Consider the following 13176-nt stretch of genomic DNA (forward strand, 5'->3'; position numbering starts at 1 on the left):
TAAAAATCCTTTTTGTATCACTCATCATTTAATTTTGTAAATGGTTACTTCTTTCAGCAACAATGCTACTAGAAATTAATTACAGTATTTCAGGTTACCACCTATTATTACCCGTTAGTTTTCAAGTTTGCTTTCAAATACCACTAAGGACTAATACTACAGTTTACATACAAATGATGCCATTTAAAAAATGAAGACTGCAAACACCTACTTAGTGAAATAAATCCAATTGATATTTTAGAATGAAAAAAGAGAAAAGAAAGGAAAATATATTGCCAAAAGCAAATCACTAATTTGTACCATTATTTTTTTTAAATTACTGCTATTAAAAAAAGTATTTCACAATATTGTTTGCAAAATTACGCATTCTGAAGTTACAGAATTTAAAAAATAAGGTTGTCAAGTCCTTCCGCCCCAACAGTGCTTAAAAATCTGTTTGTACATGACATAAATGTTTTTATACGCAGGACATGCATTGACATTCAGTTCACAAATCAGGCAACATACAGAATACACAGTAACTGAAATATCAGTATATTGTCTTAATTCTCACTGCATACTGCCTTTTTCAGTGAACACTAATGTAATGCTTGGTAAAATAAATTTTCTCTTTTTAACATTTTTCTCATAAAACTTATTAACTTAATAATGAAACACCTCAAAAAATACTAGTGAGCTTAATTTCATATCCTTGAAAATACCCCTGTACCAATTTCAAGAACACAGAAAACTATGTCTCAGAAGAACCATATGGCTTGTCTTACTAACATGGCAATATATGATTTATAGGGCTCTTTCCTCATCTTCTTGATTTCTATACAAGTATTTAATCTATACAAGAGGTTCTTGCAGTTTAAAAACAACGTTCAATATAACATAACACTGCTCTAAGAGCTACAGTGTAAGTCCTTCTCAGCATGTTTCAGTAGGTACCTGCCGTCTCCTGACATTGCATCTACCTACAGTGAATGTTCAGTGATTGATTCACTGTCTCACCCTGTCTTAACCAGTCCAACAAACCAACCAAGAGTCATAACGAAGAAACAACATGCACAAACCTACTAAAATGTTTTCATTGCAATTACTATAGAAAAAGTTTCATGTGTTAGAGTGATTTTCAGACTTTAGATTTCTAGATTTGGCATGTTTACTCTGAGACTTCACAGTTAATGTGAGGGAGGTTCCCCCCCCCCTTTTTTTTTTTTTTTGGTAATAGGAAGAAAAAGAAACTCAACAATCTGCTACTAATTGCTAGACAGGAGCAGAACATGAAACATGCTCTGTATGCAAACAAAGTAAGAGTCTTTGGCTTATTTCTTGAAAATATATTTATCATAAAGGAGACAGAATTCTGTCATCTCTCTCAAAGGGATCCCTGTGTAAATATACTTCCAACTAGACCCAACACTGTATTGTTATATTTTATGTAACAGATATTGATATTTTTATACTTCATCTTTCACCTCTTTGAGTTTTCAATTTTAAAGCAAACACTACTTGGTTTTATCACACCAATTTTAATACCACAATATATCTACATTTACAAGAATAGTTTTAGCACTATTGTCTTAAAACCAGCTTTGAGTATGTTTTAAAACTTACCTCCGTCAAACCTATATGAGGTTTTTTAATTAGGTTCTGTAAACAACTACTTAGAGTTCTTGTAAGCAGCAAATTTGTAGATTTTCTGAGCATATCATCTATTTCTGTTGAGCTGAAAAAAAATGTTTATTTTTATAACTATGCTGTACATGACATTACTTTGACAGTAATACTTAATTTTTTCCCTGCAAAGAGAACTTTTCATGTTAAGAATTCCCTATGCGCATTTAAATTCTGGTTGCTCCAAGTCTTCTATGATCTAACACACAGTTCATTTACCAAATTATCCATTAAATTAATTTCAACACTGAAGCAAAACTGTTATTTTTAGATTTTGGACATGTTTATTAACACAGCAGTTCAGAAAGAGTAATTTGTGAGTTTTAATGAGTTACCAAAGAGGTCAACAAGTGCTCATTAGTACGTGTAAATTATAAACAGTATCAATTAAGAATGTGTGAAAGCAAGTCATTTACATCTTTAACAGTGAAGAAGTGTGTGACTAGCCACAAATACCTTCCAGATTTCACATCTATAAATGTTATTTTATGTAATTAAAACTAAGCTCTTAAAGGCCACAGGAAGAAAGGAAATGGGAGAATTTTCCATCAGAAAAAGGTGGGATGGAAGAAGGAATGAACATGCATACAGCATGGTTTTTTTCAGGAGAAATTACTGCTAAGGAAACTCAAGGCACTGAGAAAGGAAAGACTGTTCAAAGTAATAAGAGATTCTACACAACTATTTCTGAAATGGCCAGTATCAAAGGATATTTTTAAAATCCTACATGCTTTGTTAAATAAAATATCTAGATTACTCAAACCAGTCAATACTGTTTCGAAAACCCCAGCAGTGTTTTAGACTGCTTTACGATGCCAAGCTACATTTGCTCATACATACACATATTGTACACAACACACATATATACACGTACGAAATATATGCTGTAGCATTGGGAATCATAGCTTAAATATAATTTTATATGTAAATTATATGCAAATTCTGAAACAAGCACAAATAGCAAGTACACAAGAAAATGTATTTTAATTTTAATACATATTATTAGGTCACCCAGAAGTTATATGTTACCTTATAGTCACATTCCTGATGCTTTAAGCTTACCTGCGGTGAAGTGACTCTGAAAACTTAAGGCTAGCATAAATAAATTCCTTAACCTGGATATAGATTTGAGGCACTGACTGAGACATTGGAAGCTTCTTTGGAAAGGACTGCTGTGAAAATAAAAGATAACACTATCTTACATTTGAAACTGATTCTAAGGAGAGCTTGGTATTAAATGCAACAATTAGAAAGCCACTTAACACTACCAATATTTTAACCTAAGATTTTATAGTTTTCATCAAATACAAACAGTGGTACGTGTTGAGCTGACTTCTACATCTGTTTAAATAGCTTATAAGCAAAATAGTACTTTATCACTTATTTAAATCACAATAAAGTTTGAAGACTGTGTCAAGACTCTGTAGAAAGCAATTTACAAACACGCATTAAAAAACAGGTCTCAAACTGCTTTTAATCTGAATGAGCAAGATAGATGTAAGTGGGATGAGAGGTTCAAAAATGAAAATTTTTTTTTTTCAAAAAAAAGCAGTGAAAAAAAATAAAAAAGGTTTGAGAAGTTCAACACATCTGGGATTTTCAAAACATCTTGAGAATGTTTAGGCATGTACATTTACTATCATATGTTTACTTTATCTCAATGGTTCACAAGACCAATGCAGTTTTAATTATTTTCAACAATTTGGATTAACATGTGGGAAATACTAGTACTCTGTAAGAATAAAATCATGCTTCTTACTTCAGTTTTAAAGCTGATTTTGGATGACAAAAAAAAAAAAATCCATTAAATCTACACATACCAAATAGGTATTTCTGCATTGAATACTTAATTTTTTAAATCTGCAAAACAATTAATTTTCTGTTTACTCTATGATTAATGCATGAGAAAAGTAATTAACAACTGGTATAATCTGTGGAGAATTCAATTTATCTAAAAAAAAAAAAATCATTAATCAATAGCAGCTCAATATTTGTGTATTAAAAAGCCAAGACAAAAGAGATTACTGTGACATTCTCCTAATTATATCTTTTTATTTAAGATTAGGTGGCGTGACAAATACGAGGTGTATGTGCCAGGCTATTGTGTCATTTAACAACACTAGCAAACATTTTTTTAACAATGAAACTTACTTCAAATATGTGTTCATGTGATTCAAGCAATTAATTTTTACAGAACAAGTGCTATCACATACAACTATTTTGGATCATCACAATATTCTTTCAGCAGGACTTGAGTTTCAACCTTCATAGATTCAATGATCTAAGAGAAGCAATTTTTTATCCTATAGAGCATCTGGCCAATACAGGAGGATTCAACAGTTTCTGTCTGATTATAGAGAAGGTAGCAAGAAAAAAACCAGAGCTACAACCAATTGTTTCACTTCTGAATACAGAAGGGAGTAAAATTAGATGATATAATCAAACCATTATAATCTGGCACATTCCATCTAAACAGCAGAGTACAGACAAGACTGTTTTGTTCGGTCAGGTTGGATTTGCTATGTTAAATATCTAGTAGGTTCTGGTCATAATTCTGCCTAATGTGCTGCAAGCAACTGCTATGATAAACTTACCTGTAAAATGTGAGGGTGATTCATCCTAACCTATAGTTAAAAATGAGACACTAACTCATGTTGGTCTCTTTTTATACTAAAGGGAGAGAAACTGACATTTTCAAGTTCCCCTTAATCTGTAAAAGGCATCAGAGATGCATCAAATGGAATTAGCCCTCTGGCGTGTCTGTTCCTCTCTATCAACTACACAGGCTCCTTCAGCAAGCAACCTCAACTCACACATCTTTTTTTTTTTTTTTTTCTTTCTTTCTTTTTTAAAACATGAAAACATAGATTGAATTGACCCACCCAACAGGACCTCCCAGTGCCTTATAGCCTGAGGGAACATCAGAGAGCTGAAGTGGATGAGATTATAAACAGCAACCAATAGAAGCGATGGAGCATTTATAAAGTTCACCCTCCATGTGGATTCCCTGCTATCTAATAACACATAAGGTAATACTGCAGTCTTTCTTCCAACAAACAATCATTAAGTATCCTTCTCCTCTATTCTACTGCCTAGTTGACAAAACTTTTAGTAACTCATTTATCTTTGAGACTTCTGCCCCTTTGTTAAATTTGGCTGAAGTCAACTAAACTGTTTCAAAAATTGCTAGGACACAAGAAAAAGCCTCAGACTACTTTTTGTCTAATGATGTCCTTCCACTTTACATACAGGTTTCAAAGTTCTTGTCAGAGATATGTTAAAAAAAAATGTGTCCCTGTTAATTCATCTGTAAAGCAGGGAAAAAAGAGATACGAAGTGACTTACCAGCACCACGCAGCTGGTCAATGGTAGAGTTGGGAACAAAATCCAGCCTCTTTCCCAGCTTTACCCTCAAGCTCACCAGCCCAAAAACTAAGCATCAGTCAGGTTCTGCTCATAAAATATCTACAAAAAGTGCTCCTCATTATGAAATAGCAATCCCTCTCTGTGTCATAAAGCAAAATTAAAACTGTTGGGTTCAGAGAATATATTTCACTTCTGGTGAAATAAGAGCCAAAGCTTTGTATTAATCATACATATATGTAACTATACATGCCCACACAAGTAACGTCCACACATGCATGCTAATACATCAGACAGAGAGGGAGGGAGGCTAGCAGATAAAATTATTTAGTGCAAGTTAAAAACATCTGCAATTTATTAGCAAAATATGGCATGCTAAATAGGGCGTGGTATACTTCCAACACTGTAAGGGATTTCCATTCTGTTTATCTTAGTATTATAATGGCTAAATAAATGAATTTGATGGAGAAAAAACATCCAGAAAGCACTCTGGAGTCTTACTGAAAAATCGGCATAAAACCCGTCTTTAATTTTTCATCTTCACTGCAATACTGTATTAATGACATGTAGCTGTTACATTTGCCTGGTAAATCCCTGCTGAATCACAGAATTATTTTTTTTACTTTTGCAGATATCTGTAGCAATGGATCTTATATAATCCAGCTTCCCTCCACATCAGCTACTCCTGCTATCATGTGGTTCTTAGATTTAGTTCCCTCTACAGACTCCATGATGAGCCTGTTATTATACCTTCATCAGTATTACCAAAACCCATACCTGAATAGCAGAACATAAGGAGTGGAAAAATGGCTGAGGCTATGAAAGTACATCCCATTAGAATGCTAGTGCAGCAGAATTATTTAGTCCCTTCACATCTATTTTGCCCCAGATGCTCAAACACAAATAAATAATATATAAAGTGAAATACAAAATTTGCTGTCTCTGATTCCTGTTTTACATGTACCTTTGCAATACTACAGCATATATACTATGAGCTACTAAACCCAATAAGTTACAACAAAATTTAACTAAAGACAGACTGTATTATAATTACATGAAGACTGTATCAAACTGTATTATTAATTTGTTTACAAAATTATGGGTTTCATTATTTACCCAAACATCAGATCAAATGACTAAAGCTTTAATTTTCATATTTATTTATGACTAGATAATTACACACACAGAAGGTGATTTAGCATTTTAATTTACCTAGCTTTTCAAATTCTAATTGCTTTTTAATTATAAAAATCATCAAAGGATCCGTAACTGGACTTTGGCAAACTTTAATAGCATAAAACTTTTCCTTACCTTATCGAGTTCTGGATCTTGAAAAGGAAATTTGCTTATAACTATTTTGTATTCCTCTTCATTTGCTACAGGAATAGGGCTGTAGTTGTCTGCTTCAAAAATATCCCTGGTGAATTAGTTAGTAAAGCGAAAAAAAAAATCAGGACTTATTTACAGTATCTTCCAGTGTTAAAACATGTAAACTAACATAAATTTTACTACCACACTTATGTGTGCAGCTTCAAAAAGCTATGAGCTGCAATCAATTTCAGACATCCAAACTACTTTTAGATTAATTTGAAAGTACCTTGTATATGCTATATCTTTATACTGTGTCTAATCACAGAGAAAAAATAGCTGCAAGCATTTTAACATATATGATTCAAAACATAATACAGCAAAGGAACTTCAAAAATCAACTAGTTTACTCCAGAGAAAACTATAATGAGATACTTATTATAACAGCCTCACTTTGCAGATATTCAGAGTGTCTCACTTAGGTACCAGAGCCACATGTAGTCAGTGGAGATGATTCAGAGAACTTCAACTAGGCATACGGCCACAGCGTTACTTAAGAACCCTCTGGACTTTCCTACTAGTCAAATTACTATACTGAGTCTAGAGAGCTTGAGAGCTTTACGGTCAATTTAATTTTAAGGTTTTCTGTAATACAACAGAACATATTTTACAGTAAACAATTTCTTCACATTTATCTGCAAACAGACTTTGGAAGACAGTCCCAGGCTGCACTCCTGGGTTTACAATCTACTCAATCAAATGATTCCAAGGAATAGGCAGAAACCAACCTGCATTAAAAAACCATGAAGATGTACTGGCAATGTCAGTAGTTTGTCAGGAAGATACACATAGCAGCTAACTGTAAACATTAAGACAAACTAAATTAGGCACCTAATGACCTATTGCAATAGCCTAGAGTTATTAGGTTCCTAATAAAGTGAAAGACATGTCTCTCTCCTCCATCCTTCTGCAATAACATCTCTTTGGAAACCTTCCTTCTCCCCATTAACTACAGAAGCAGCACTCAGTGGCTCTTCTCCTAAATATTTGTTACATATGATGAGTATCTTAGTCCTATCCAAACCAAAATTCATACACAATTATGAGTTAATAAATTCTTCCAGAATTACAACTTTTATCAAAAAAACTTGAAGTTAGACAAAAACAATAGATACAATACAAAAGGCACAATTATTTTGAAACACTAACCTGAACAATCCAGACCACTTTTTAAGAAGTGTTTCATTGTACTGGTCTCTTATTTCAAATAAAAGATCAAATAGTCGGTTCACAGGAAAACCATAGCCCTAAGTATAAAAATGAAAAGAGTAGCTAGTTCAAGAACTAATACACTCAATTCCTATCACATCACTTCAGGACTCTGAGATGAGACTTATTATTCAGTCTTGTCACTTCTGTAAAACAAATTATAGTCCTTTAAACACACCCCTACAATTAGAAGATTATATATTGAATTCTTACCAAATACTCTATCCTACGCTTTTGGTTTTCAAGCAGAAATTTGTCCCATTTCTCGATAACATTTTAATGTGCTATTTATGCATACGACTAATCTTTTTTTATCAGTCTGTTAAACATTGCAAGAATACTTGTCAATAATGTTAATTTGGTCTTTCCCCTAGATAGTGAATGATAACTGGAATGCTATTCTTGCTGAAGATCAGAAGTAAAGCATTTATAAAAGACAAAAATATACACAAATTACAAAGCTAACATTAATTTTGCACAGATATGAATAACTAGATGCTAGCTGGACAGCCCAGAATGCATACATTAAATTGGTAATACTGAAAGGGAAGAACCAAGGCAAGAAATACACCTATTTTTAAAGTATTATTGTGTAATTTTGTTCTTTACTTGTATATATGATTCAGGAAAACCCAAAACATTGCACTTACTCACCTAAAGTAAAAATATGACTCTAGGAATTTCAGTTAAATTACTAATATAGTATGTACCTGCAAAGTATCAGCAAATACTACAATGAGATTCTTCAGTTCCAGAACAAGGTCAGGATCACTGCAATATGACTGAAAGTGAGAAATTCTGGTTTTGTTAAAAGGATTTAAAATAGGGGACATATGTTTTTCAAAGAGTATATCACAGAAGGTTAAACTCTCCAGCATTATCCCTTTACCTGACTTAGTAAAAAACAACTTAGACTTAACCCAGCTACATAAAAGTTTTGTTAAATTTTTATATGAACTAGCAGTACTATAAAAGCTCAGAAAAAGTAATCTAAAATATGGGATTCAATAAATATTGGTATGTTGTACTGAGATTCAAAATCAGCAAATTCCATTTATTTCAGTGGAACATAAGCACACATAAAAATGCTTTGCTAAATCAACGTCAGAGGTTTCCAAAGGACATTGTTTTGAACTCTAAGCCTGGGTCTAACTAGTGTTAACTGGGCCACCTCAGACAGCTTCCCAGCTGTATGGGGAAAACACTACAAAATACTTTCTAAATAAATTCAGTTTACAAATTTGATGGTAAAAAGTCAAGACATTAATTTACTAAATGACCGAAATTTGATTTTCAGAGGTGTGGAGTCATACAACTAAGGCTTTCGCCTCAGCTTCACTATTTGCAATACTGGATAAAGTAAAAAAATATTTATATTAAAATAAAGCATCATGAGAATATAGTATTGGTTAGACTATATATGCCTGTTTCACATTAATTTTTGCACTTAGCATAATTTAATAAAGTAATGGTTTGGTTTACAATACCTCATAAGACAATGTACACTTATCTAATATTAGTCTGTGCTAGGATGACATTAGAAAGACATTGTGATAGAATTGGTTTTGATGAGAGTTAAGCATTTTGAGAAGAAATATAATAGTGATCAACCACATGACAAGACAATGAAGAGTTCTTTACATTACTTTTACTCCTTAAATTACCATGTTCTTACATAGGTGTATAAAATCATACGCAGACAATTAAGTTGTAAAGTATTTAGCTTAAAAAAATTACTAATATACTAAATTTATCCCACTCTTCTAAAATGAATTAAAAAGTATAAGAACACCTCATGTATCACTGATCAGTAAAGGTCCTATGATAAAACTACAGTTGGAATCTGGACTTTTACCCCATTTTTCCTCAGTATATAAGAAATATAAAATACTCCTTGAATTAAAGATCAGTTGTAATAAAAATAAAAATAACATTGCATAAAAGAACTGCTTCGAGCAAACATTAAAAAGGGAAAGATTAAACTCTGCTATTTTTTCCAATAGTAAAAGTTACACCAATAGTAAACTCTGAAGCAATTTACTATCAGTCAAGTCTGAGTGAACAATGGTATTCCATTGGTTTTCACAAAGGAATAAAATCAGCATGCAGGTATTAAGCATCAGGTAGGAATGTAACTTTAGGAGACATACTTTGAATGTACTGAAATACTCAGTTGATAAAGAATTTTTCTAATACCTTTACTTCAGCATAAACATATTACTACTATAGCATTGAAGACATAGCTCCAAGGCGTTTGCTGGTGGAGTTTATTTTGGAAACACTGCATTTGGAATGATAATTAGGAACTATTTCCTGGTGGTGCTTTCAGTGCTGAACTATTCAATCTGATCTAATGAAGAGGTCAGTTGAGACTAATGAGGAAGGATTGCAATAATAACAGCAGATTAACTCTGCATATTCTCAACTGCTGGACTAAGAGAAGGTTTGGAAGACCCAGTGAGTTGTAAATCAGTGGAGGATTATGCAAATAGCCCATGCCTGTGGATCACAGCCTGATACTGTTGGGAAAAACAAAAGCTTGGCAGGCTCCCTCCCAAATCTGAGCAATTCTTAATCACAAGGAAAAGAAAACACGAGAGAGGTGTAATTTTTCACTTTGTTACTATCCCAGCTTTAAATATACAGAGCTCTGAAGTAAGAGGATTTAAACTGCAATACTGATAAGACTTCTCACTTACTGAATGTGTTCTAAGGACAGCAATGATCTTGGAAAGGGCCATGTTCCAGAGTTCATCAGTATATGTTCTAGTTACCAATCCTTGGGTTACGTGCAAAATGTGGTCTTCTACTACAAAGAAACTAAAACAAAATAATGCTTAAATTATTAAGTTGTTTTATCAGTTTAGAACAAATTCTACCCTTTCTCACACAAGCACAGTAAAACCCACTCCCACTTGAGCAGCAGCACTTTGGTAGGTCTGGTGTTCTGCTTTGCCCAGCATGAAGTCAAAACATGAAATGTTTGTTTTCAGCTCTGGTTTTGGTTTTTGTTTTCAGCCCAGGTTGCTGAAGGGTCCTTGTGGGGCACTGTACCAGCAGGATCTGGATGCTCTTCCCCTCTCAGATCCAGCAACAACCACCTGCATGATTTGTGCAGAAACTGAATCTTGCAGAAAGAAGTTTTTGGACAATGGGAGAATACAGGGTGAATTAAGCATCAATATAGTAGAACTGTAATAAATCTTCGTTTAGAAAACTTACCCTACAATTTGACTGAAGTATCTTCTATAGCCTTCTACTGTTTCATGCTTTCAGTGAAAAAGAAAACAAGTTTAGGAATAAAAAAATCACAAAGTATTAGCTACAACCCAAGCCAATTCAAAACCAAAAGTATCAGTTACCATGCTTGACTGTGGCTGTAGAACTAATCTTGCTTGTTTCCTTCTTTGTTTTCTGTAGTAATTTTCAAATATCTCTCCATCACCCTAAAACAAGAACACTGTCTCAGTATGAAAAAGGAACTTCTTAAATTAAGGGTAGAATTCTCTTAAACTAAGCCACATATTTTGCATTTATTCCACACGCAGACCTCCAGCTGACACCAGCAAAGTTTTGCATGCATGAAGCATGCAGAAATGATCTTTTTTTTTTTTTCCAAAGTGGCCTAGAGAATGATCTATAAATAAAGTTTTGTTCATGTGCCTACATTTTGCTAAAAAATAATATGTATTTTAAGTCATAGTTATGTATTTAAACTACAGCTTTCAGAGTATGTTAGTATTTATAGACCTATTATGCACATTACCTATTATTCTGTAACTGAAACTCATTGTGTCCTAAAGCATTTAACTGGGTTATTCAAGAAACTAACTGCATTGTAAAGTTAAGTTACAAAAATGTTTCTGTGAATATATGATACATCTGAACACTGCCTGCATTAGCTTTGCCTAAGAAAAAAAACCCACAACACATTTATTTAATATTTGTTTATTCTCTTTGGAACTGGTATATATATATAATGACTGTGGATTTGGATTTTTCTCCTGTCATGGTCCTGAAAAATACAATGTGCTCTGTGCTTCATGATCATATTGTGAGGAATTCAAGTGACATCCTGCCCATCTCATTCAGATGACCATTCAATAGAAACCATCTGTCCATTTGAAACCAGTGCTACTTTGGTTCATCTACCTACTGAAGGTAATGCAATTCCTACACAAGCAGAATAAAGCTGCTTAACATTTTTAAGATTTGTTTTTACTTCACGAGTCTGTTATTTGGCCAGTGCTAGCTAGAATTCCATTACTTGGGCTTCCAAAAAAATCTAATTATTACAAAGATATATAGTATTAAGCTAGCATTACTTGCCTAACTCCTTTGTAAGACATAACAAAGAAAGTTTAAATTTAGTGGTTTAAGTACAAAACTAACATTTCATCATATTTAGAAATACTGCTAACCTAACAAAATCTAAAAGTAAGAGACTTGACTTAAAAACAATACTTGAAGCTGAGATGCAAATTTACTAGAACACTTTCTGTTGCAGCAGAATTTTACAGTGTGCTCTAATTCATACTAACACATACTGATCAAACATATTAACCATTCACCTGCAGCTTAAATATTCAATGCAGTTTTCAGATGCACAAAGATATTATTGAATTCTACTTCCAATGCCAAATTTCTAATCAGTCCTGACAGAAGCTTCTCAAGTGAAAAAGAGTAGCTGTTCTTCTCCAATCCACACCAAAAATTGAGATGTAAAACATCTTATGATTATTTACAGACCATGCTATCCTATGCAGTCAAGATCAGCATTTAGGGCATAAACAACTATTTTAAACAGATGTTCTAAAGGAATCAGCAGAATACAACAACAACCCTGATGATTCACTCACTGAGTAAGTGAAGGAAAGGCAAGATAAAATATACCAAAGCAATGCATTTGTTTTGCCCATCTTCCGAAAATTCATGAGTTTCTATCAATAGAAATAATAAATTACTTCATGTTAGGTTATAAATTCTAGGAATATTGGTCATATATTAAATGTTGTTTCACACCATAGTTACACTTATTTTATACTGCTATATAGCATTTAATTAAAATGTAACATTACATGCCAAAGGAATCAAGGGTGTTTTCACCAGACTTCAAATATAGAGCATCTCACATAATATATGGGCTAAAAAAATCTCTTTATACATGTTGCCCAGAAATTTCTACTCTAAAGAAAAGTTACTCATCACTAAATACAGTTTATGTTTGGTATGTATGTATCTTGCAATCACAATACTACATAGTATTCTGAGGTATATAAAAACCTGCTTCAATATGAAGAAGCAGAGTAGAAAAGGTCTGTCCTGCATAGTATTTTCTACAACTCTGTAGCGGACAGAGAATTCACTTAGAATATGACATTTGCTGTGGGATAACTCCTTGATATAGAAATGTAATGAATAGCCACCTGTTATCAACTCCCTTCCCTTGCTGTCATCATCAAGTTCTCTAAACTCCAAAAGAGATGGTTTACAATAGGAGATAAACGAGGACTCCAAGAAATGGTTAATGGACTCCAATAAGTGGTTAATGCACAGTTCTTGATAATGCTACCA

At 33.1% G+C, this 13176-nt stretch overlaps 1 protein-coding gene across 3 annotated transcripts in view; it reads right to left on the minus strand.

Moving 5' to 3' along the window:
• EXOC6 (exocyst complex component 6) overlaps positions 1–13176 on the minus strand; it is a 72281-nt gene that overhangs the window by 25428 nt on the left and 33677 nt on the right. For all 3 annotated transcript variants that reach the window (XM_026851081.1, XM_026851082.1, XM_026851080.1), the window contains exons 9-16: positions 10965–11048; positions 10825–10871; positions 10302–10422; positions 8313–8384; positions 7543–7640; positions 6337–6442; positions 2725–2834; positions 1603–1714 (exon numbers count right to left, since the gene is read on the minus strand). In XM_026851081.1, coding sequence (XP_026706882.1) covers positions 1603–1714; positions 2725–2834; positions 6337–6442; positions 7543–7640; positions 8313–8384; positions 10302–10422; positions 10825–10871; positions 10965–11048 — 750 coding nt within the window. The remainder of the gene's footprint in view (positions 1–1602; positions 1715–2724; positions 2835–6336; positions 6443–7542; positions 7641–8312; positions 8385–10301; positions 10423–10824; positions 10872–10964; positions 11049–13176) is intronic.

Source organism: Athene cunicularia (assembly GCF_003259725.1).
Source record: "Athene cunicularia isolate RWA chromosome 6 unlocalized genomic scaffold, athCun1 chr6_part1, whole genome shotgun sequence".
NCBI classification, from domain to species: Eukaryota; Metazoa; Chordata; class Aves; order Strigiformes; family Strigidae; genus Athene; species Athene cunicularia.